The sequence below is a fragment of the Chiloscyllium plagiosum genome, chromosome 34 (genome assembly GCF_004010195.1).
Source record: "Chiloscyllium plagiosum isolate BGI_BamShark_2017 chromosome 34, ASM401019v2, whole genome shotgun sequence".
Taxonomy (NCBI): domain Eukaryota; kingdom Metazoa; phylum Chordata; class Chondrichthyes; order Orectolobiformes; family Hemiscylliidae; genus Chiloscyllium; species Chiloscyllium plagiosum.
Genome location: NC_057743.1, coordinates 5,054,766 through 5,081,621, shown reverse-complemented (window position 1 = coordinate 5,081,621; position 26,856 = coordinate 5,054,766). Strand labels below are relative to the sequence as shown.

Genomic DNA, 26,856 nt, shown 5'->3' with positions numbered 1-26,856 from the left:
GAGATTTTTCCTAACCAATATAGCCACTCCCCTACTTCTGGTATTAAATGATGAAAAATAAACTCGGTCAAAGCCATTCTGCTGTAATTTCAGATGCTCCTTGTCATTCCAAATGTGTCTCCTGTAACAAAGCAATATCCACCTCCTTTCTAAGACTCAACAGTACCTTCTTCCTCTTAATTGGTGAGTGACTTCCCTTGATATTCCAGGTACACCATTTAATCAAATCATTAGCCATAATCTTCTGCAATTACATTTAAATTCCATTGAGGAGGAACCCAAACCACAAATTGCTGAGCCTTGGTGTAACATGGTCCACCAAATATAAAAACTACATAAACTAAAACCACTACATTTAACAAGCATACAAAATTATTAAAAATAAAAAAACAAAAACCAGAAAACAAACCAACATATAAAGCGCCAATAGCACTGAGTAGGGGAACTCACCCCCTGCCCGGATCATCCACTTGGTCACGCAAATTACGAACCTGCGTCTTCAGGGCTTGGATCTCTTCTTTGAATGAACTGGCATCAGCTTCCACCACTGTGACCCTGTGCTCCACCTCATCCATCCTCTTCTCCAGGTCTCCCAGCTGCTGCTCATGCTTCTGCCTCATGAGAGAGACTGGAGCCAGTTTCTCTTCAATCTGTTTCCCCAACATCTCGCGAGATTTCGAGAGCTGGTTCACCAGGTCCTGGAGAGTGATCGGCTCTGAGGCTGCTGCAGGCTGAGCTGCAGGCCCGGCCTCAGATGCTCCTCTTCCCTTTTTAGGCATTTCTGGACAGCTGAAAATACAGGTAAGTCAATTTTTAAATGTTTCTTGGGGCTCCACAATCTTTCCAATGCCCCAAGAAATCCTGATGACCTGGGTTGGGTGGGTTAAAGAACTGTCCTGCTCCTGCTGCAATGTGAAGCTCTGCAGTGTGATCTTCTCAGATCGCCGCCATCTTAGATCCCCCCACAAAACGTTTTTTTAAAAAGTTGTATTCTCAGGTTGGCTGTAACAATGGGTGATAGCTAGACAATATGTTGAAGGTGTTAGCCCCCTGTGTTCTCTGTCTATGACCTGATGTTTTTAGATTAGAATCAATTTAAACATCATGGCATAAACTGAGAACACGGGGCTAACACCTTCAACATATTGTCTAGCTATCACCCATTGTTACAGCTAACCTGAATATGTAACTTTTTATAAAAAAAAAACATTTTGTGATTTACACATGAAAGAAGTGAAGCTGCCATGGTATTCAAACAGATGAAAGACTCATCAGACAATCAAGGTATTTTCAATGTATAATTTCAGTTACATCACACTGTAAATTTTTGCTATAAATTCTGTGTCTTAGGATTGAGTCCTCCGAAAGCTAGCGTGCTTCCAATTAAACCTGTTGGATTATAAACTGGTGTTGTGTGATTTTTGACTATGAATAGGAAGGGTTTGAAGGGATTTGGATCAGGAGCAGGCAGGTTGGGATTATGTTTGGCATGGACTGGTTGGAGGGAAGGGTCTGCTTCCATGCTGCATGACTCTGACTCAATAAGGCAACTCCCGATAAGGAGTTGTTTGTTTGCAGTCTCCGAGATCAGTCAGCTGAAAAAGGATTAATGAGTACAGAGAGTGGGTAGACCCTGACCACAAAGGATATGGTGTTCTCTCCGATGTAACCCTTGTGTAACTGGCTCATGCTGAACACTTTAACCTGTCACTCCTTGCTGCCATATAATATACTGTAACTGTTTTTCTGCGAGTCTGAGGAATGACGTAGCTCTGTCCTTTTGGCTCCTCTGCATATACTTGAATAAAGAAGAGTGGTTAAAGGTACTTTGTGTCTGGACTGGGTTATTCCTCCCACTCCATAACTTGGCAATTGCTGGTCTTATGAACTTCTGAGTAATAGTTCTGTTAAACAGGCAATCCCATAACCTCTGGCTAATTTTCTTATCCTGACTGAGGAGCAGGCTTTGCATTGCACCAACAGCTCACACATTCTGAAGAGACATGATCTCACAACCTACCCCACTTGAGTTCAGGTTGTTAATATGAAACTGACTTTCTGTAAAGCTAGATGGAGCTTAGGCTGAAGATGTTTACAGAGCTGAAGGGAATGGTTGGAGTTTTGCCAATATTAAGCTGGCAGAAATTTTAGCAGTCCTTGATCTGACAATTATCACCTGTGGCTTGAGGATAGAACACTGTTTTCTCTGTGTCAGTTGTCGGTTTGTTGGTTTAAGTCCCATTCTGAAGCCTTGAACCTGTCTTTTGACTGCTGAGCCAGTCAGGGCTCAGAGTGCAGCATTACCCAAGTTGCTGCTGTTGTACTTTCAGATGAGATATTACCTTCCTTTTCAGGGTGGACATTAAATTTTACACCAGTATTTTGAAGAAGAGTGAGGGTAAGAGAGGTCCCTAGTGGCCAAATTAGCTTCTTCATTTTCCTAGGTTTATCCTTGGATGTTTTATAAACTGAAATTCTTCTGATATCTCTTCCTATTAAGTTTTGTAAGGTGCCTGGAAGGAACTTTGGGGAACATGAAACTGCTGCAGAAGGTGGAGGCAGAGCAGGGTATGCACGTGAACGTTGTCCTCATGATGGATGGTGCAAAAGCAGTCTGTAATTTAACTGTAACTGTACCTTCCATTTAAAATAACACAACCACAGAGTTCAAATCTCTAAAACCAGGGGCAGGTATACAAGATAAGAGGGGAATCTTCAAAGGACATGTCAGGGGCAATTGTTTTTACACTGTGGTAGGAGTCTGGAACGTGCTGCCAGGGTGGTAGTGGAAGCAGTTACAATAGGGACTTTTGGATAAGCACGTGAATATGGAAGGAGGGATATGGATCATGGATAGGCAGAAGGGATTAGTTTAATTTGGCGTCATGTTCGGCACAATATCGTGGGCCAAAGGGCCTGTTCCTGTGCTGCACAGTTCTGTGTTCTAACTCCGTTAGCATTGTGGTTCAGGGGCATGAGAGGCACCTTATCACCACATCATCAAATGCCGTGTGGGGCAAATCAGACCAGTTTTTATTTTTACTGTCTTTTTCAGATGGTCTGAAACATACTGATAGAACCTGCTTGGTTCTGAATTAGGGTTGCCAACTCTTCTTAAATATATTCCAGGAGAATTCCTCACATGACTTCAGCCAATCATCAGCCATCCTTACGACCCATTGTGTTCCGACACCGATTAGAAAGCGAAAATGTTCATTCCCCAATTGGATAGTGCTTGAACATCAGTCAAAACAGTCTTTGTTTCATCTCCGTTTTCAATATTTGTTACATCTGGTACAGAAGACTGTGCAAAGAAACTGATAAACACCGTTTCCCACCCGCCCCCCCAGTCTTTTATCAAAGATCCATGTGATTTTTCTCCAGGGTAGCACACAGCAACACCTAGAGATTAAGCTTCAATTCCCAGAGACTCCAGACCAATCCTGGAGGGTTGCCAACTCTATATAATGTGAGGTCCTCCCATTGGGAATATTATCCTGAGCAACCTGATTGTTGCTTTGTATGATTGTATTCTGTCTCTTTCAAATCACGCTCATTTTCTCCTTCGGTTTTGGGCTTTCAGAATCTGAAACATTCCAAACCCTTTGCTCATCCTGTGGTTCTGTTCTAGGCATTATTGTAGATTCATACACCACCCACAGCTTCAAACGGATCGATTTACTGTGTGCTGTCTTCACGTACAGCTGGTTTAACGTTTTGTTTTGAGTAATTGTAGTTTCTGGTCATGAATCTTTTGTAGATAAACCCAATCCTGCAAAACGGTTGGAGAATGAATACGAATCGATGACAAATGCAACAGAACAGATTCTGGCAGCCAGGGATCCCTCTTTCCAACGATGGGAGATCCCACCGGAAAATCTGACTGGGAATTTGGAATATATGCAGAGTGGAACTTATGGACCAATATACAAGGCTAACATCCTCTCCACAGATGGGTCTGGAGAAGTGAAAGCTGTATTCAAATCTCTCCATGGTAGGTGATGAATGATCCTTAATGCTTTTTGGATGAAAGAGTATAAGCATCACATTTGGAATTTTACCGTCTGTGGAGGGAGTGCTTTTCTTAAAAACAAAAAGAAAGTTCAGAGTCTCCTTCTGGACCAATGACGTAAAATCCAGCATTTGTCATAAAGCTGTTGACTGCACACCACTGCGGTGTTTGTGGAAATGTGTTTATATTATTGTTTGTGACGGGGTAAACATGTAAGACCGTTAGCATTGCTTTTAATTTTGTTCAGCATACACTGGTTCAGTTCAGAAGCAAATTTAGTTTCTCTTTTAAAAGGAATTCTGGGAACAATGGCACCTCTGCATAAGGGGTTCAATTGTGAAACTTGCAAGCCAGGAAAATGTGATTAGAAATCTGCATATTATTAGAACTGAGAAAGTTTAGGCTCTCAGACTTTGGAAAAGTTTATGTCAGACTTGGCACAAATGTATCAACTTGTTTCCACAGTTCATGACTAAGAAACTACTCGGAATCAGTTAATTAGAAATTTAAGGGCAGGGATGGGTGTGCAATTTCTCTGGATTTCTGTCTCTGTAATGAGTAGTGTCAGGAAATAGGTTGAGACTTTGTTCTGTGTAATTAAGATCTTGCCAGTTCTATATTTAGCCAGGTTTGTTTGTTTTTTCTTTTGCGTAACAACATTTTGTGCAGCAGTTAATGAAAATCTGCAGCCTCATGTGAATACCATAGTGGTGACCAACCATACTGAAGAACTCAAACAGAAAAATGATCTATTATCCCAGATTTCATTCTGGAATGTGACTTGTGTAACAGTACCATCGACTGAGATCAGAACCCTTTCAATTCATCATGTGCTTTTTTTATTAAATGAGTCAACCCTACTCATTTACAGCCTTTAACAGTGGGATAAGTAACTCTTGAAAACCAAATCCTTACCAATAGCAGTATATTGTGGATTGCATCAGAACAATCCTTTTATATATTTGCTTAACTTCATTTTTTCAAATTACAGGCGTGGTCAACATTCTCCTTCTAGAACCTAACATTCTTGGCCAGCTGTAGCTCTTGCCCAATATTGCACATTCAACTGGAATATTCAAAGTGAAATGCAAACTTTGATATTCTGGATTTTACTATTGCTCAGTTTCAGTTGTCTAATGCTGTAGGGTTAAGGACTCATCATTGAAGAATTTCTACATCGAATTAAAAACATAGTAGTAAGCTTTGGCAGTGTTTAATGTTACTGGTTCTAGAGAGATGTGCGGTGAATGATATAAGTTGGGTTTTGCTGTCACAGCATGGGACAGATGTGTAGTGATTGGACACAGGTGTGAGGGACCCAGAATGCCAAAATTGCAACCTTGTGCCAACTGGCTCCTGTTGTAACTTCGATGATAAGCATGACCAGTTCCATCCAGATGCACTCTCAAACTGACATTGGGAATTGTGGGACATGTGTGCCTCTGGCTGAGCAGCATTATTGCCTGTCCCTCGCCCTCGAACTGAGTGGCTTGCTAGATCATTTCAGAGGGTAGTTGAGAGTCAACACATTACTATGGGCCTGACCAAGTGAAGATAGGAGTTAGCCATACGTGTTTTTCCAACAACTGGTCATTGTAGATTTTTAATTCTAATTTTTAAAAAAATTGTGACTGCATTCAGATGCAATAGAGTGCTTTCTCCAGTGGATGACATGTTCTTTTATGTTCAGTAGTATGAAGGTTCAGGTTTAACGTATGAATTGGACCCTCTACTTGATGATTAAATCAATTGACAGTTTAGCCATCTATGGAGCCTTTGAAATAGGGGAAACAATAATCCCTGGGATACCTAACTCTAATGTGTGGAACTGCCCTATGTCCCAGTGATTGGTTAGAATGTCTACAACAGATCTATCACAGCATCGCCCACTTCCACTCCCATTTTACGTGCTTCAGGAAATTGTAGTGGTGACTTCGCTATATCTTTGCCACCCCAGTAAAAAGATGGTGGTCAAATATTGCCAGGTAGGAGGTAGGATTGTAATATTGCGTATTTGTATAGATATGGTGGACTGTCACTTTTTAAAAGTCTGGTCATGTGACAATGATATCCTTGGCCATTTTGGGCAGGAAACAGCTGGGTCTAACTTTGGTCCCTTTTGAGTAAACATCTTCATAATAAAGCCCTCGCTGTTTAACACTTTGAACTCCTAGTCTTCCTCCAAATATAACTTAAGACGTAAACTGGCCATATGCATTGCAATCCACTGGATCAAGCCACTTATTGTTAAAAACAAATTGAATCCTTACTGCAGATCCTAGAGGCACTTTGATAAAGAGAAAATAAATCAAAAGATATCATTGCTGAAACAAAACAGATACAGTCAGCAATGGGGAAGAAAGAGGAATTCACTGCAGGTAAGAGATGACCAGCACAGAAGAGGCTCATCACCTGCTCACCCTGAGTAATGAGGACTGTTCATGGAGGGCTTGAGCTGGGGCAGAGATCCAGAAGGAAAAGGGCTGCATTAGGAATACCTTTTTGGAAAGGCAAATCAGGGCAGGACTGTACACTTAGCGTGGCTGAACAAAGAGACCTTGGAGTGCAGGTTACTCGTTGCTTGAAGGTGGAGTTGCAGGTAGACAGGCTGGTGAAGAAGGCATTTGGTACACTTGCTTTTATTGGCCAGTGCATTGACTATAGGAGTTGGGATGTATGTTGTGGCTGTACAGGGCATTGTTTAGGTCACTTTTGTAATACTGCATTCAATTCTGGTCTCCCTGTGATAGGAAAGATGTTAACATTGAAAGGATGCAGAAATGATTTACAAGGAAGTTGAGCTCTCTGGAGAGGCTGGGGTTGTTTTCCCTGAAGCATTGGAGACTGAGGGGTGACCTTGTAGAGGTTTATAAAATCATGAGAGGTTTGGGTAGGGTAAATAGGCAAGGTCATTTTCCTAGGATAGGGGAGTCTAAAGCTAGAGGGCATAGGCTTAAAGTGAAAGGGGACAGATTTAAAAGGGACCCGACGGGCAACTTTATAACCGAGGTGGTGCGTGTATGGAATGCGCTACCAGAGGAAATGGTGGAGACTGGTACAATTACAATATTCAAGAGGCATCTGGATGGGTATGTGAATCGGTAGAGTTTAATGGGATATGGGCAAAAGCTGGCAAATAAGAGTAGATTAATTTCTGATATCTGGTCAGCATGGACAAGTTGGACTGAAGAGTCTGTTTCTGTGTTGTACATCTCTATGACTTTATAATCTTGTTTTAGACGATATGAAATGTGGTAGTGCTTAAAATATTTGTACATCATGCTCTGCAGATCTCCTCCCCAGTTTCCAGATGCATGTAGATCACAAAGATGACATTTTCTGGCACAACAATTAAAAGAGTGGGGAAGATCTTTACAAGGTTTAGTTATCACCACTTGTGAGTGATAATAGTCCATGGCTTGTGTCAGAAGAGTTGATAGACTATCTAAAGCAGAACAGAATTCAATCTATTGGATCAGTTCCTCATCATCCAGCAATCAGTGATTTAGCTGAAAGGTTTATTCAGGCAACAAAACATTTTTTGTGAATGGACCAAACCACAGCCCACTCGATAACTGAGTTCTCTGGCACTACTCATTTTAAAATATCGGTTGAGCACAATATCTGATTTGACAAAACCACACATGACGATAGATATTGAAAACCTGATTCTGTTGATTCCTGTGAACAATAAGAGAACAAGGCAAAATGCCATACTTTCCAAAATGTCAAGAAGTGTTAGTGAGGAATTGCACCATTCGGGAGATGTGAGTACCAACCATTGGTTGGTTGACTCCTACATTGTGCAGATGTAGAATGGTGCAGATATGCATATCAACTCTTGGGAGTAAAAATGAATGTGCCAGAGACAACATTAACCTAAGATTGTCAAATAACTGCCAAATAGAGACCTGGATATACATGAGGACAGAATAGTAACTGAAGCATCTGTGGGAGACACTACCTTCGTGGAGGAGATAAAATGACATTGTGCAAATCTCCAAACATGCTGTCAGCTCAGGAAAAGACTGACAAATGATGCTCTTAGCATACCTAGGACACCAGAGATTAAAAGCAACTAGAAATATAAACAATGTGGGTGTGCCAACAATCACACTGGAATCAACATCCTCTAGAATGTCTTGCCTACTGACTGTATACGACTAATTACTGTAAATGGTTTCAGTGCAGGAATGTCTGCTGTAAAAGATGTGTACATATGGTGGGCTGTCACTTTAAGATTGTGATCACATGATGATGACATCATTGACCACTTTGAGCAGGAAATACGGATCATCATTCTCACCTCAAGGGGAATGTCCAGCCATAAAAGTCCATTTCTGAAATCTTTTTTAAAAAGGAACAACTCTTGCAGTTATGCCAGCTTGGTGTGGTTTGTATAGGACATTAATTTCTAGGTCAACACACTTCATTGCTACCACCTGCACAAGCCGACAGTGAATGGATGAAAGCTTATCGAGGATATACAGGAATGTAGAGGTGGAGTTACAACCAGATCAGCCATGATCTTATTGAACGGTGGAGCAGGCTAGAAGGGCTGAATGGCCCACTCTTGTTCATAAAGTTCACCAGCAAAAACTCTAAACATTGGATATGTTAAAGTACACTGTGGCAAAATGTACTTTGATAAATCAGTCAATTCTGTTGAAAGGTCGTCGCTGTATGCTTTGTTTTGCTGCAGATGTATTTGTTAACTCCCCAGTGGTGTGCGTCTTAAGTGTAAACAACATGAGTTGAAATCCATTGCTTCATCTGAATCACCAGTTACATACGTTTTCATAAGGAATCAGTGTACTTAGGGAGTGGCACTGGGGTAAGGGGGACGGGCTTGGGGCATTCAGATGTGGGTTAATGGGAGGTGGGGCACTGCATATGCATAATAATCTTGAAATTATTTCTTAGTCTCGCTTTGATTTTGGGGCTGAGAGTTTTGATTCTTTTCTGTAATAATTTTTGAGTTACTTGGAATTTATTCGCGTACAGGTGAATTGCAAACTAGTGAATCCAGATTCTGATCAGCATGGTAACACTCGCTCTGGAAAGGATCTGAAATTATCTTGAGGTCACATCCTTGCTGTAGTCCAACCTGATCCTGCGTAGACATTAATGAGTATTTTTGAGAGAAATGGGCTGGTTTCCTGGGAGACATTAATTGTGTTTCAGGCCACCTCTCAGCTTCGCAAGTGGGAGGGAAGGGTGATTTGACCTTTGAACTCGTGCTGATGTGGAACAGAGTGGTCATGATCTTTTTCTTGCAAGTCTGAAGGTCCTTGTGTGACAGTAAAGGCATGTCATGTTCTATTGTTTGCTGAATTTGTATTGGTCAGCTTTACAAGCAAGTGATATCAAAAGTTTTACTTGATGTCAGCCCGGAATTTGGCTGAATGGTTTGTGCCCGTGGATACTTCCAGTATCTTAAGTGTATACAAAACTCTCTGCCCAACATTTCAGTTTGTACCAAGTCTCATTTACTTGTTATCCCTGTGACACTGAATCACACTGGCCTCTGGTTCTGTCACACTTTTTTTTATTTTAAATTCCGCAACCTCGCTCCTTTTTATCTTTGCAATATCATACCATCTTTTGAGAACCTTGTATTCCTTCAACTCTGGCACTTGGTGCGACCGTGATTTCCTCAGCCATTGGTGAGTGTATCTTTAGCTGTCAAGGCAGAGTTTTGTTGAACTTCCTGTCACCCCCCTTCCCCCTCTCTTGCTTTGAAGACAATTTTTTAAAAAACCTGTCTTTTTGATTAAACCGTCCGTATGTATTGATGCTGAGTTGAAGGCAAAGGTGCTTCTGCCTCTGCTTGGATGTTTTGCTGCAGATTCCATTACATTATGAGGCTGTTCAGGCCATCAATACCATACTACAATAATGTAATATAAAAATGTATTCATTTATTTTTACAAGGACACAAGGCTCGATGATCTTTGATTTTGCACTGCTGTTGCTCAGTTAAGAGACAGAAATTGTTTTTCTCGTGAGGGTATTACTCTGGAGTTGAATTATGGGTGTCAGCAGAGGGAGCTGCAACCTCACTTTTCAATGAGGCTGATCTTAACCCTATGACAAGCCCAGTGTAAACCAGACAGGTGAGCAGCTAAGATTGAACCAATTACTGCCCAACTCTAACTCTTATTGCAGGATTTCCTGTTCCTGAGTTTGGTTTGCACTCCCTCCTTATATGGCCTTCATATCCCATAATAACCAGGATCTGATCCTAGAATCCACCCTGGGTTTTCTGCCAGGCTGAAATCCGTTGACGCTTTGCACCATCTGCCAAGAGACAATCCATTACAGTCAGAAACTTGTCTTTTTGGGAGGCCAGAAAAACCTGTCCTGACCACACAAGGATGCCCAATGCTCTAGTGGTATTTTCCAATGCTATAGAAGTCAGTGAGAGGTAATGATTGTCCTATGTTTTCCCTTCCATTTCTGGCAACACATGCTATTCGCAATCTACAAACCTGAGTTTCATGTTTGTCTCATTTTCTCTAGACAATGCAAATGCAAAGGAGATTTTGGAATACTTGGACTTTGTGAAGTTCCACATGAAAGTTTGTAACCATGATTCCATTGTGAAACTGCTGGGCTGCAGGACAGAGAAACTACCCCTCTACATCTTTCTGGAGTATGTGAGCAGGGGCTGCCTATTGCATTCATTGTGGCAATTACGTGAGGTTTGTGGATAGCTTTTTTTTTGTTTCAAAGTTCATTATCACAGTAGTGTTGCACATTATAGGAGTACAATTATTGCCTTGATGTCAATAGTTACAAATGGTTGTATTATAATTGTTGTATAATTTGTGTTTGATAAGGGATGACTGAAATGTTCAATTCCTGAATCAGAATGATTAGTGGCATCATCATTGCCACCATTGGTTAGAAACTCAACTGGACCAGCTGTATAAGCACCATGACTACAAGATCAGGCAAGAGGCTGGGAATTCTACGATAAGTAATTTGCATGATTTACAATCCTCTCAATTCAGCAGGGTCAGGATGTTCAGAATGTCCTGCATACCTCACTTAATCATGTACTTCAATGTTTCCAATAGTTCCCTAATAACACATGCTAGGCAAGCTGGCCTAGAGAAATCTGCTTTCTCTCTGCCTTGATTCTTCAGTAGAAGTGGTTTTCCGGTCTGTTGGGATCTCTTGTAAAATCTAGGGAATTTTGGATGATTGCAGTCATTGTCCAATATCTGCAGTTGTTTCTTACAAGATTCTAGGATGCATGAAATGGCCAGATCACCGCTGGAATACTGTGAATTGTTCTGGTCTCCTTTATCTAAGGGAAAAAAAAGAACAGCTCATCAGGTTGGTCTGAGTGTAGAGAGGCTGTTCTTGGGTAAGTAGGTTTGGTGTTTAGAAGAATGAGAAGCAACTTTATTGAAATATCCTTTAAAGGATTTGCCATGCTAGACATGGAAAGGTTGTTTCCACTTAAGGGAGAGTCAAGAACCAGAGGACAGGGATTGCTCATTTAAGTCAAATAAGGAGGAATCTTCGAGTGTGGTGAATCTGTGGAATTCTACAGAGGGCTGTGGGGGCTGGGTAATTAAATATGTCCAAGGCTGATACTGATTTTTAATCAGTAAAGGAATCTAGGATTGTGGGAAACGACAGGACAGTGGAGTTTGGGATTATGACATCAGCTATGATCTTATTGAATAGGACAGTAGATTCAATAGGCTGAATAGCCCGCTTCTACTACATCTTGTGTTGCAGGTCATCAGGTTCAGGAATGTGTCAGCCTTTTAAGCCCAATTGTTTTCCTTGCACGTTTTCTCTGATGCTCATTATTCTAAATGTTTTATGCACCATGAATTTCTTCTCCTGTTGTTTTTGGGATGCTTTTGTGTCTTGTACAGGTCCAAAATGCAAATTCTCTGCCATTCCCTTGTTTCTGATTATTTCCCACTTTCAATTGCTGAAGGGACCAGTACTTACTTTTTACTAATGCTTCCCTTTTCATATAATTGTTGTTTGCTCTTTTATGTCTAACTTGTTTGCGCTCATTCTAATTTTCCCCTTGTAAACATTTTGCAGTTTTTTTTTGCTGGTTTTCAAATGCTTGCAAATTTCTGCTCTTCCACTAGCCTCGAATGCCATTTCTTTCAATTTCATACTATCTTTTAACTTCCTGAGTTGTGCATCTTTCTTGTCATCTGTCTTTCTCAAATAGAGTTTTGAGAGAGAGCAAATATCTGCCTAAATATTTGTCACAGTTTCTCTATATCCTTACAATCTTTTTATCTAAGTTTTGAATATCAGCTTCAGATCAAAAACATTGACCCTCAAAGTAGCTATCAAATTCGACAATGTTATGATCAATGTTTTCAAGATGATGTTTACTGTGCGGTCATTAATTTATTCTATTTCCTTTCTTATCACCAGGGCTAAAATAGCCTGTTCCCTGGTTGGTGCCAGAATAAAATTGTCGCGATGCGCTCTAAATTGGAATCACAGCTACTTTTGCCAATGTGATTGATCTAATCCATATGAAGATTCAAAGTGTCCATTTTTATTATGGGATTTGTTTTTTTCACAAGAATTTAAGTGCCACATAACTTTGATATAATTTGTAATAGTTTATAGTTAATGGTAAAAGACTTTAAGAATATTTTAAGAACATCACAATGGTAAGGGAGTGGCATTGGGAGAAAGATGTGATATACATGATGCCACAATGGGGCAGCAGAGTTGCTCAGTGGTTTGCACTGCAGCCTCAGCACCAGGGACCCGAGTTCAATTCCAGCGTCTGGTCTGCGTGGAGTTTGTGTCTTTTCCTGGTTTCCTCTGAGTGCTCCCATAGTCCAAAGTTGTGCAAGTTAGGTGGATTGACCATGCTAAATGGTTCCGTAGTGTCCAGGGATCTGTGGGTTAGCCATGTGAAATGCAGGGTTACAGGGATAGGATGGGGGGAGGTTGGCCTCAGTGGGATGTTGTTTGGAGGTCAATGTAGACTCAATGGGCTGAATGGCCTGCTTCCAGACTTAGGAATTCTGTGATATTTATTTATTTTAATGGTAATCTATCAGCGGCAATGCCAAATTGTAGACTCTGGCCAATGTTCTTGGAGCATGGGTTCAAATCTTATTATGGGTCTAAATTAGAGTGGTGCTGGAAAAGCATAGCAGGTCAGGCAGCATCTGAGGAGCAGGAAAATCAATGTTTCAGGCAAAAGCCCTTCATCAGAATGAAATTTAATGTAACAAATTAAAAGTTAGTTCACTGACCATTGTTGTTTGAGGGTGGGGAGTGGGGGGGTGGGAGCAATGGAAGAGTCATGTTCATTAATCTTCCTTGGGGGAAGAAGATCTATTGGGTCCAGATCAGGTAGCCAGTGTGTATCTCCAGACTCTCAGCAATGTCATTGGTTCTTAACCGCTCTCTGAAATAGCTCAGCATGTCATTCAGTTCAAGGGCAATTGGAGAAATGCAACAAATGCTGGCCTTCCCTGACACACTCTTAACCCACTCCAGAATGAAGAAGAACAAAAATACCAAGTTTTGTTTTATATCCATTCTCACTCTGAATAAGAGGCCAACCCCCAGTGATACAAGGTAAACGGAGGAACTTACTGAGTTAATGTAAAGCAATGGTAAATAACGGAAAATAATGAGGATAAATACCACTCCAACAGCTTATGGATTCTGCCCCAGTTCAGTAGAAGCAAATAGGTAATTAAATTAGGGAGACATTTGTTACAGAAGCAATATTCCAAAGAGTAGCTTTGGAATATCAAATTGCTCCATTATTTGAGAGAGAAGCAGACCAGGAAAGTGCAGATCTGAGTTTGAGGCCAGTTGTTGGGAATTACTGCATCTGACATTGGTAAATAGACGGAGTAAATCGACAAAAATGAACAGAACAGCTAGTGTCAGCTTGGGAAGGATGGCTAATGTTTATTGAATTTACATAAATTTCATGGAGGTCATTATCCTAGTAATATGACAATGTTTATGCGTGTTGCCTTTGTTGACTGTTGGAAGGTGTATTACGATCAGGTTCCACACTGAAGATTATCGGTAACAACGAAAACGCACAGTCTCCAGGGTAAGTGCAGCATGGGGTTGGTAACTGGTTGGGAGGCAGTTGATGGTAGGGATAGATCGTATGGCATATGACTGACTGGATGGAACATGTGGTGTTTGCCTTGGATTCATATTGCAAACTTTACAAAGATTAAGTCAATGTCTTAGATAAAAGATCAGAAGGTTGTGTATTCAAGTTAATAGCTGCTCCAATCCCAGAGGACTGGAGAATTACTAATGTTGTCCCCTTGTTTAAGAAAGGTAGCAGGGATAATCCAGGTAATTATAGACCAGTGAGCCTGACGTCAGTTGTAGGGAAGCTGCTAGAGAAGATACTGAGGGATAGTATCTATTTAAATTTGGAAGAAAATGGGCTTATCAGTGATAGGCAGCACGGGTTTGTGCAGGGAAGGTCATGTCTTACCAACTTAATAGAATTATTTTGAGGAAGTGACCAAAGTTGGTTGATGGAAGGACTGTAGATGCCATATACATGGACCTCAGTAAGGCATTTGATAAGATGCCCCTTGGTAGGCTGATGGAAAAAGTGAAGTCACACGAGGTCCAGGATGTACTAGCTAGATGGATAGAGAACTGACTGGACAGCCCGAGATGACAGAGAATAGTAATGGAAGGAAGTTTCTCAAAATGGAGAGCTGTGACCAGTGATGTTCCACATGGATCTGTGCTGGGACCACTGTTTGTGTTATATGTGAATGATCTGGAGGAAGGTATAGGGGGTCTGATTAGCAAGTTTGCAGATGACACTAAGATTAGTGGAGTAACAGATAGCAAAGGGGACTGTGAGAGAATGCAGCAGAATATAGATCGATTGGAGAGTTGTGTGGAGAAATGGCAGATGGAGTTCAATCTGGGCAAATGTGTGGTGTTTTGGAAGATCCATTTCAAGAGTGAACGATATGGTAAATGGAAAAGTCCTGGGGAAAATTGATGTACAGAGAGATCTAGGTGTTCATGTCCATTGTATCCTGAAGGTAGTAACGCAGATTGATAGTGATAAAGAAAGCATACAGCATTCTTTCATAGAACATAGAACAATACAATGCAGAACAGGCCCTTCGGCCCTCAATGTTCTGCCGACCCATGAACTAATCTAAGCTCACCCGCCACATTATTCCATCATTCATGTGCTTATCCAAGGATTGTTTAAATCTCCCTAATGTGGCTGAGTTAACTACGTTGGCAGGTAGGGCTTTATCGGATGGGCTATTGAGTACAAGAGTTGGCTGGTTATGTTACAGATGTATAGGACTTTGGTTTGGCCACATTTGGAATACTGCGTACAGTTCTGGTCACCACATTACCAAAAGGATGTGGATGCTTTGGAGAGGGTGCAGAGGAGGTTAACCAGGATGCTGCCTGGTATGGAGGGTGCTAGTGATGAAGAGAGGTTGAGGAGATTAGGATTATTTTCATGAAAAAGACAGAGGTTGAGGGAGGACCTGATTGAGATCTACAAAACCGTGAGAGGTATTAACAGGGTGGATAGCAAGAAGCTTTTTCCCAGAGTGAGGACTCAATTACCTAGGGGTCATGAGTTCAAAGTGGGGGAGGAAAAGTTTAAGGGAGATATGCGTGGAAATATCTTTACGCAGAGGGTGGTAGGTGCCTGGAACGTGTTGCCAGCAGAGGTGGTAGAGTCAGGCACGATAGCATCATTCAAGATGTACTTAGATACATACATGAATGGGCAGGGACCAAAAGGCTACAGACCCTGAGGAAATAGGTGACAAGTTTAGATAGAGGGTCTGGATCAGCGCAGGCTTGGAGGGCTCAAGGGTCTGTTCCTGTGCTGTAATGTTCTTTGTTCTTCTTATTCCTCCACATGAAGTATAAAGTTCTGTAGTCAGGAGGTTACAGCTGAAAAGGATAGATAAAATGAGCAGGCAGACTCAAAATGGAAGTCAGTATACCGAAATGAGAGGAAATTCACTTTTGTCCAAGAAAGAGAAACTGGATCATTTTTTAAATGGGGACAGACTTGATTGTCGTGTTCATATCTACAAACTGCTAAAGGCAAGGATGCAATTAGAAAGAGTTTTATAGTAAACTAATGGAATCTTCATCTTAACCTTGTATTTCAGCCCCCTCAAGAATAAGTGCCAGTTTTATGAAGCATTGATCAGGCCTCACTGCATCTCCGTACAGACCAATTGACTTCAGGAGATTCACCTGGAATTCTAGGGACTAAAAGGGTTAAATTATGAGGATCGATTTGCCCCACATTCCCTTGCATTTAAAATGTCATTGTTGGCCTAACTGAGCGTTGGTGTCGAAGAGAGATCAGAGACAACTTGCTAGAAATGTTCCCGATTTTATGAATTGCTCTGAATGAACAAAAAACAATACAGCCCAGGAAGAGACTTTTTGACTCTCTAAGCCTGCACCAAAACATTTTGCCCTAAAGCTGTCGTCACTTACAGGATTTGTATCTTTACTCCTTTCCTATTCATGTATTTATCCAGGCGTTCCTTGAATGCTGCTACTGTGTCTGCTTCCACCACCACCTCTAGGCACTCACCCCAATTTGTGTGAAAAATTTGCCTTATCCATCTCTCTTAAACACACCCCCTCCTCCAAATACACTGATATAAATGTATCATGTGACATTTCTCTGGATTAAACTCAAGCTGCCATTTTGTGGAACCTCAGATGATTGACATTTATACCACAGAATTGGATATTCAGCATAAGACGTTGACCTTAGTCTTTGCCCTGTAGATTGTGGAACTTCATATGCAACTCCAAGTAGTTTGTCATAGTCATGCAGGTCTACAGCACTTTTTTTTAAAAAAAGACCCTATTGGCCCTTCATATCAACACCCACCAAAAACAGCCACCTAACTATTGTTTTTCAGCACTCTTCCATCGTCTGTATGCCTTAGCACTGCCAGTGTATCTAAGTATTTCTAAAGAGTTCTGAAGGTTTTTGAATCTATTATCCTCACAGGGAGTGAGATTCAGATTCCCAGCCCCCATCTGGGTGAAAAGGTTTTTCCACACATCTCCTCTAAACCTCTGGAGCTTTCCCTTAAATCTATCCTCCTGGTCATTGATCCCTCCACCAATGGGAGTATCTTCCTGCCTACCCTATCTATGCCCTTCATAACTTTATACAAGTCAGTCATGTCCCCCTTCAGACTCCTCTGCACTAAGAAAAGCAACCCTGTCTGTCCAATCCCTCTCCTTAACTGAAACACTCCAGTCCTGGCAATATCCTGGGAAATCTCCTCTGCACCCTCTCCAGTGCAATCACACCCCTCCTGCAATGTGTGTTCCAGAATTGCATGCAACACTCCAGATGTGGCCTCCTCGACACCTTTACACAACTCCAGCAACACCTCCCTGCTCATAAACTCTGTGCCTCAACTCATAAAGGCAAGTATTCCATATGTCATCCCTAACCATTTTGTCCTGATACCTTAAGGGACTGATGGACATTCACACCAAGGTCCCTCTGATTCTTGGTCCTTCTGAGGGTCCAACTGTTCATCATGTATTTCCTAGCCTTGTTTGTCCTGTTCAAGTGCATTACCTTGCATTTCTTCAAGTTGAATTTAGTTTGCCATTGGTAATCTTAACTGTTATGGTGGTATCTGCCCAATCCACCCTTTCAGGCTGATAGTTCCAGATATCCATCATCCTCTAGGTGGAAAAAAAAAACGCCTTTCTAAACCTGCTTCTTCAAAGCCAAAATCTCTGCCCCTGGTTACAGATCCTTTAACAACTGTAGTGGTGGTCTCTGTTGTATGGTCAGTGAAATAGCAAGAGATGACACACCCTTTTGAGGATAAACACACCATATTAAGGAATGATGTGGAGGTGCCTATGTTGAACTGGAATCAACAAAGTCAGAAGTCACAGGACACCAGGTTATAGTCCAACAGGTTTATTTGAAATCACAAGCTTTCACAGGTGAAGTGACCTCACTTCCCTTCACCTGAAGAAGCAGCACTTCAAAAGTTTGTAAGTTCAAAGAAACCTGTTGGACTATTACCTGGTGTCCTGTGACTTCTGACCATATTAAGGAACAGTGTAGGAATATTTGTTTACAAATAAGGCAAATCCGTTCCCATACCATAGCTCAAAAAGAGAACATTGCAGTCCTTTGGAGTGTAAGGTTACCCACAATGCTATAGGGAAGAAGGTTCAGGATTTTGACTTCATGTAAATGAAGGAATGGTGATATATTTCCAAGTCAGATGGTGAGTTGTTTGGAGGGGGTGATAACTTTCTTACAAGGCCCATGGGGATTAACTAATGAATCTCCTTGTAAAAGTCATTGAATATGGAGTCCAATATAAAACAGATTCCGGGATGGGTCTGCAGAACAGTCTGTATTGGGATGGTAAATAGCCCATATATGTCACAAGAAGGGGCTCTATTTTGATGTTCAACAATAAATGAGTTTCCTTTCCAGTCAGGCTTCCTGAGATATTCCAGAGAGGAACTTGCAGGAGGTGGTGTTCCCATGTATCTGCTGACTGTGGATGGTAGAGGTCGTGAGTTTTGAAGAAACTTTGAGGAGTCTTGGTGAGTTGTTATGGTTCATTTTGTGGACGGTAGATGCTGCTACCAGAGTGCATTAGGAGAGGAGGGAATGAATGTTTTGAGGTGGTGGTTGCAGTGCTGGTAAAGTGGACTGTCTGTTGTGAATACTACTATGCTGTGACTGATACCTGCAGCTCCAACAAGTCCATCACACACCTGCTGTGAGCTTTGTAGATTGGGACAAGCTTATTGAAGACAGGAGATGAGTTTCTCAGCCTCTTCCCTGCTCTTGTTATTACAGTATTTTAAGTAGCTGGTCTGGTTTGATCTCTGGTCAATGATAAGGTCCCATTGAACTTCAAGACAAGATAGTCAAAATAATAGACATTAAGATTCCACAATGAATGGTCTGTTCTAATCCAGACTTGATTTTGAACCTAGGAGCCAAGGATGGTGTTTTGAGAATGACAATATTTACACTTTTTTCCCCATTCTCGTGTACTTCTGTACACTGGACAATAACATTAAATCTAATTCTTTGCACCTTTTGTTTTCCAGTGATGGAATAAGGCTGCAATTTGTTGTATAGTGTTGGGATTCGATGTTTGCATCCGTTGAGTTTACCTGGAATAGTCAGTTTGTTATCCTAATACCTGTTCTTTATGTCTCAATAGACTGCAGCTGAATCTGGGGAAGTAGTGCTGAATCTCACAGAGAAAAGTATGTACAGCATTGCAAAGCAAGTAGCGTGTGGATTGGTAAGTTTATGCTGGAAATACTGCTTTAACTTGGGTGCACCAGAGATGATGGTCAGATCTATGATGCATATTTAGCCTCTATTTTCATTATTGAAGCTAGGCAGATACTGTAGTGAATCACTATTAAAGATATAAAAGATGTGACATTCAAGCAGTTTTGGGCAAGTTTCCTCTAGATCATCTCACTACAACAGAACTTTCCAAAAGTTGCACAAATAGCCCCTCGTTAATTCTGGAAAACTACAGCCTTACTCAAGTAAAACATTTTCACACAAATTGACATTGGGACAAGTTAACGAATTGTAACTTCGGAGGAAGCTTTATTTTGGCTACTGGAAATCTGAAATAAAAGCACTAAAGGTTGGTAATATTCAGTGAAGAAAGAACAAGAGATAACGTTTCAGGTCAATCATCTAACTCTGAGATATTAGTGGAGGTGATAGATTTCTCACCAAACATAGATTCAAGTGCCAATACGTAACCCAAGTGACGGAACTGACTGATTTGTCAAGATGTACCACACTGCATTGAAATAATTTATATTTGCTTCTTTGTGCTGTTCTGTTTCTTTTTTCATAAGATTGGAGAATTTGAGAATTTTGGGCAGTTCTTAATATAGGTAGTGCTGGCACAATGGGCTGAATGGCTTCCTTTTACACAGGGATAATTTTATGATTCTGAGTACCACAGCAAAGACGTGAACACCTTAGAAAGACTGTCGAGGTGGTTTCCCCAGAGTTGGGAGAGAAATTGGGAGAGTTTGTTTTTCTTAAATTAGGGAAGGTTAGCTGTTGGATGGAATAGAGGTTTTCATGTTCCTGAGGCAGGGGGTGGGGTGGAAATAATTGCTTCCCAGCAATTGTCAGCTGTGGTTAAGTAGTTAATGCACTCTGTTTGAATCTAGAATCATGAAATTCCTAGAGTGTGGAAACAGGCCATTTCCCCAACAAGTCCACACTGACCTTCTGAAGAGCATCCCACCCAAAATCACTCCCCTATCCTCTCCATGTAACATTGCATTTCCAATGGTTAGTCCACCTAACCTACACATCCCTGGACACTGTACACGATTTAACATGGCCAATCTACCTAACCTGCACATCTTTGAACTGTGGGAGAAAGCCAGAGCACCTGGAGGAAACCCACAGACACAAGGAGAATGTGTAAACTCCACATGGATAGTTGCCAGAGGCTAGAATTGAACCCAGGTACCTGGTGCTGTGAGGCAGCAGTGCTAATCACTGAGCCAAGTTTAAAGACAAGACCGATATATCTGTGCAGTACTAAGGCATTGCTGCACTACCGGAGATGGTGTGCTTTGGACGAGGTGTTAAACTGAAATCATCTGCTCCCGTTAGTTGAATGTAGAAGATCCTCTGGATTCAAAGGAGAAGGGAACTTGCTTCCCAGCGTTCAGATTAATATTTACCCTTCGATCCACATCACAGCAAACAGATTATCTGGTCGTTATTACATGGTTACTTATGTGGGTTTGCTGTGTGTAAATTGGCTGCTGCCTCTCCTTATATAACAGTTTCCTTATTATTACAGTATAACAGTACACCTAATGATAAGGTCCTAGGGAGTGTTGCTGAAGAGAGACCTTGGAGTGTAGGTTCATAGCTCCTTGAAAGTGGAGTTGCAGGTAGATAGGATAGTGAAGGCGGCGTTTGGTATGTTTTCCTTTTATTGGTCAGAGTATTGAGTACAGTAGTTGAGAGGTCATGTTGCGGCTGTACAGGACATTGGTTAGGCCACTGTTGGAATATTGCGTGCAATTCTAGTCGTCTTCCTATTGGAAATATGTTGTGAAACTTGAAAGGGTTCAGAAAACATTTCCAAGGATGTTGCCAGGGTTGGAGGATTTGAGCTATAGGGAGAGGCTGAGTAGGCTAGGGATGTTTTTCCTGGAGCGTCAGAGGCTGAGGGGTGACCTTTTAGAGGTTTACAAAATCATGAGGGACATACACAGGATAAATAGGCAAAGTCTTTTCCCTGGGATCGGGGAGTCCAGAACTAGAGGACTAAGTTTAGGGTGAGAGGAGAAAGATATAAAAGAGACCTAAAGAGGCAACTTTTTCATGCAGCCGGTGGTACGTGTATGGAATGAGCTGCCAGAGGATGTGGAGGCTGGTACAATTGCAACATTTAAAAGGCATTTGGATGGGTATATGAATAGGAAGGGTTTGGAGGGACATGGGCCAGGTGCTGGCAGGTGGGACTAGATTGGGTTGAGATATCTGGTCAGCCTGGATGGGTCTGTTTCTGTGCAGTACATCTCTATGATTCTATAACAGTAACTGCAACCTAAAACGTTGGTTGTAAAGGTCTTTGAGATGCCTAGTGGTTGCACAAAGGACATTAAAATAAATCATTTTTCTTTTCCTGGGTGAGGCATAATAAAAAAAATCATAGATTCTGAATCTATTCGAGAAGATTTAGCAGCGGGCTGAGATATGTCTTCACTGGGAGCTACCTGAAGAAATGCTGAAGCTGATTCTATAGAGCACATGGAAAAGGTATTGGACAGCCCCTTGTAGTTTGTTATAGACCAATTTAGGGAATAGGTTTGCTCGCTGAGCTGTAGGTTTGATATCTGGTTAGGTAACATCATCAGTGGTGACCTCCAAGTGAAGTGAAGCTATTGTCTCCTGCTTTCTATTTATATGTTTGTCCTGGATGGGTTTCCTGGGGTTTTGTGGTGATGTCATTTCCTGTTCGTTTTCTGAGGGGTTGATAGATGGTATATAGATCTGTGTGTTTGTTTATGGCATTGTGGTTGGAGTGCCAGGCTGCCAAACACAGCCAGAAACCCTAATCACCTTACTATACATCAAAGAAGTTTCAAAAATGACAGCCAGACTATGAAGACCCCTCCGAATACTAGTAGCACACAAACCCACCAACACTCTCAAACAAAAACTAACAAACTTAAAAGACCCAGTACAACCCATGGTCAAAACCAACGTCATCTACAAAATTCCATGCAAGGACTGCCACAAACACTATGTGGGACAAACAGGAAGAAAGTTAGCCACCAGGATATACAAACACCAGCTAGCCACAAAAAGACACGACCCCTTCTCCCTCGTAGCCCTACACACGGAGGAAATAAAACCACCATTTCGACTGGGACAACACATCTATCCTGGGACAGGCTAAGCAAAGTAATGCCAGAGAATTCCTAAAGGCCTGGCACTCCAGCCACAACGCCATAAGCAAACACATAGATCTAGATGCCATCTATCAACCCCTCAGAAAACGAACAGGAAATGACATCACCACAAACCCCAGGAACCCCATCCAGGAGAAAGATATAAATAGAAAGCAGGAGACAACAGCTTCGCTTCACTTGGAGGTCGCCGCTGATGATGTTACCTAGCCAGGTAATGAAACGTTTGGATATCAAACCTACAGCTCAGCGAGCAAACCTACACCCTAAACCTCAACCTGAGCTACAAATCTTCACAAACCTTGCATAGACCAATTCAAACACCCAGCAAGGAGATAGGCTAGACCCTGACTTTTATCTTTTTATTTAAAGGCAAGTGTAAAGTGCTGTCTTCCAGATATCGATTGGTCACACTGTTTGGCTTTAACCAAAACACACTGCTGGGTAAGAATACAAACAAAAGAATTGATATAACTTTATTGGAAAACTTAACAGAATAATGGATTATTTAACCACTAAACAGCAACTGTTCCAATATAGTAACATCCCATAAATATAGCCTTGGTAAAGATAAAGTCAGTAAAACAGATTGTTTCACATCTAATTCTGGCAGCAGAAAGAGAACCCAAGCTTTTAGCTGGAACGGATGTAGCAGCTTCCACTTTCCAAAGCCCCAACAACTGCTGAAAACAAAATTAAAAGCCTGGTTCTGTGGGAGCCTGACTCCACCCATTCGTGCTTCTATTGTTCCAATATTTTGCTTAAAAATAACCTAAAAACTCCTCAAGTTTATTTTATTAGCCTGGAACATACCACTGTCTCAACCTCTCTTCATAAAAAGAAAACCAGGAGAAAATACACCTAAAAAAGCAATAGTATTGTCACAAGTTGAGAACTTGCAAGGTTGTGGACCAAAAAAAAGCTAACATGGGTTTAAGCGAAGCCTTTTCTCTCCAAGAGACAGTGCTAGCATTTTCAGATTCTTGATCAAATTTCTGGAACTCCCTCCCTAACAATGCTGTGGGTGCATCTACACCAGATGGACATCAAGAAGGCAGCTCATCACTGCCATCTTCAGGGCATTATGGAAAGGCAATAAATACGAGCCCAGTCAATATTGCCCACATGTGAAGGATAAACCTTAACAAAAGGCTGTGTTCTACTATGCTTCTATAATTTTACATACTAGAACATGAAAAGTCACTTTCACAGTAAAAATATTTGTTGGCAAGTCTAATATAAATGTCTGTCCCAAGCCAGTAGTGTCCATTCACAGGCGTCTAGGGGACTTTAGACTATCATTTGAATCCTAAACCAGAAGTTGAAGGTTCACAAAACAATATTCTGCTTTTTAACATATTGGCTGTAAATGATTTGAGAATTATAATTATATTATTATAATGGCGCTGTGAGGCACTCACAGCGCCAGTGACCTGGGTTCGATTCCACCCTCAGGTGACTGTCTGTGTGGAGTTTGCACATTCTCCATGGGTTTCCTCCGGATGCTCCAGTTTCCTCCCACAGTCCAAAGATGTGCAAGTTAGGTGAATTGGCCATGCTAAACTGCCCATTGTGTTAGGTGCATTAGTCAGGGATAAATGTAGGGAATGGGTCTGGGTGAGTTTCTCTTCGGAGGGTTGGTGTGCACTTGTTGGGCCGAAGGGCCTGTTTCCACACTGTAGGGAATCTAATCTAATCCCTAAAGTGCAGAAAGAGACAATTCAGCCTATTGGGTCAGCACTGACCCTCTGAAAAGCATCCTACCCAGATCCAACCCCCAAACCCATTCTTGTGACCCACATGGGGTTTTTACCATGGCTGCCTCACCTAACCTGCACATCCTAAACTATTGAGTTGTGCCTCTCATTTCCTATTTTTCTGCTGGGAAGACTTGATGTTCACATTGAATAGTGTGACCTTTTACTGTGACTTAGCGCCACCTAAAGGCTTACAGTGATGACACATTTGAACAAGGGAGTATTTGTCAATGGGACTGAATATTGATTGAAAAAGGGATTTTAAAAACCTCCTTATTTTAGATATCGACAGGGTTTCTGAACATGTAGGCTCAAAGCAGCACTATCTCCACCGATTGAAAAGGTGCTATCCATTTATATATTACCACACACCCAAAGTCTTCCTATGCTGAGATATAATTAGTCTTGAGAAGAGTTGCTGTTTGTTCTTGCAGCTTAATAATAAAGTTTCTAGCCTGGATATTCCCATCAGTGAGGTTTAAAAATTGGCAGCCAGAACTCGATCTCAGGATTCTTACCCAGATCAATCATTCCTGTCTTGCCAAGTTCCATCAGCATGTGATTGGGGGTACGTTTAAAGCCCATGTGATGTTATTGGCACCATGGCAGAAGTGGGCACTTCAGATTTGGGCCTTCCACTATTTTGGAGGGCACACTTTGTCAGGTGATGTTGACCCCACAAAAACACATTGGAAACCATGGTTTGGAAATGGGACCCCTATGAAAAAATGAGTTTTATTTTAAAAGAAACATAGATTATCATTGTCTACTCCATACTTTGAGTTATTATGAAATGCTGTAGTTTAGGTTAAATAGACTTTTACAACAGTGAGTGAACATCGGGATTTGACTTGAGAAAGTAAATGTTTGCTGGCTTGTCACTTCCAACAAGCTGTTCAGGGAAATGCCAGCATTGTAAAAGTGGAAGCACAATCAAATCCATTAGAGTAGATTATCCATCGGATAAAGTGCAATTTTTGCATTGCTTAATATTCAAGGGCTAGCCACTTTTCAATCTTGGTATGATTGTGTGGAATGTCCTCATTGTTTTCACTTTTTCCTTTAAGTTGAATACAGACTGTGAGCATGTTTATTTTGACAGATTTGTCTCTTTCAAATAAGATTAGGGTTTTTAAGTTACCTTCAAGCAATGTTTGAGTTTTTCCAAAACTTTCAAATGCTACAGGCCTCACAACTTCTGTTTATAGTGGATACCAGGTGAGTTGTAGGGGTGAAGATGCATGTGAGCAGTGTGCGGTATCAAGACATTGAGGAGAAAGCTGAAGGTGAGAGAGAGGAATAGGTGAAGGAAGGGGTGAAAGATGAGGTGAAGGCTAGGTAACCTCTAGAACTGGATCAAATCTGAGGTCATTAGAGATAGATGCAAAAATTATAGTTATTTTGGGAGACTTTATTATCCCAGTATATATTCAAATAATTAAGATAGAGGGGTGGGAATAGGATGGAATGAGTTCTTGATGTTCTGGAAATCTTTCTACCACTCCTGTGAGAATGTGGGGCCCTGCTAGACTACTTTCTTGTGAAAGAGGTGGACCAGATAGATTTGGGCAGCTCAGTGGTTAGCACTTCTGCCTCACAGTACCAGGGACCCAGCTTCAGTTCCACCCTTGGGTGACTGTCTGCGTTGGTTTCTTGCTGGTACTCCAGTTCCTTGCACAGTCCAAAGATATGCAGGGTTAAATGGATTGGCCATGCTAAATTAGCCTGTGGTATTCACGGATGTGCAGATTAGGTGGAGTAGCCCTTGGAGATACAGGATTACTGGGATAGGGTGGGTCTAGGTGGGATGCTGTTTGGAGAGTTGGTGTGAACCTGATGGACTGAATGGCCTGCTTCCACACTGTAGGGATTCTATGGTTCTAACTGTCAGCTGGGGAGCATTCAAGGAGCATGATCATTGTATCACAAAGTTTGCACTGTTAATGGAAGAAAGCAAGGAACAATCTTAGAGTAGGATTGAATAATTGAGGGAAAAATCATCCTCAATGAGGTAACAGTGGATTTGAATCGAATACATAATGTTGAAGTTTGACAGGAAAAATAGTAGCTGAACTACTACATTAAATGAAAAGTGTGTTCAGGCGCAGTCAAGCTATACCACCTTAAAAGGGAAAGGTCAGGAAATAGTAACCCAGATGACAAAAGAAAATAAACTAGATAAATTAGGAAACATGCTGAGTCACAAATAAGTAGAATGGATGGCTTTGAGGTATGTAGAGAAGAGGTGTTGGAAATCCTGGAAAAGGTGAAAATAGATAAGTCCCCTGGGCCTGATGGCATTTATCCTAGGATTCTCTGGGAAGCAAGGGAGGAGATTGCAGAGCCATTGGCCTTGATTTTTATGTCCTCTTTGTCTACAGGAGTAGTCCCAGAAGACTGGAGGATAGCAAATGTGGTTCCCTTGTTCAAAAAGGGGAGTAGGGATAACCCTAGCAACTATAGGCCGGTGAGTCTCACTTCTGTTGTGGGCAAAGTCTTAGAGAGAATTGTAAGGGATAGGATTTATGAACATCTGGATAGGAATAATGTGATCAAGGATAGTCAGCATGGTTTTGTGAA

The 26,856-nt window shown here is 41.4% G+C and overlaps 1 protein-coding gene across 3 annotated transcripts in view; it reads left to right on the top strand.

Moving 5' to 3' along the window:
- si:ch73-206d17.1 (tyrosine-protein kinase STYK1) overlaps positions 1–26,856 on the top strand; it is a 101,166-nt gene that overhangs the window by 51,359 nt on the left and 22,951 nt on the right. For all 3 annotated transcript variants that reach the window (XM_043675524.1, XM_043675522.1, XM_043675523.1), the window contains 3 exons: positions 3,761–3,994; positions 10,535–10,716; positions 19,264–19,347. In XM_043675524.1, the coding sequence (XP_043531459.1) occupies positions 3,761–3,994; positions 10,535–10,716; positions 19,264–19,347 (500 nt within the window). The remainder of the gene's footprint in view (positions 1–3,760; positions 3,995–10,534; positions 10,717–19,263; positions 19,348–26,856) is intronic.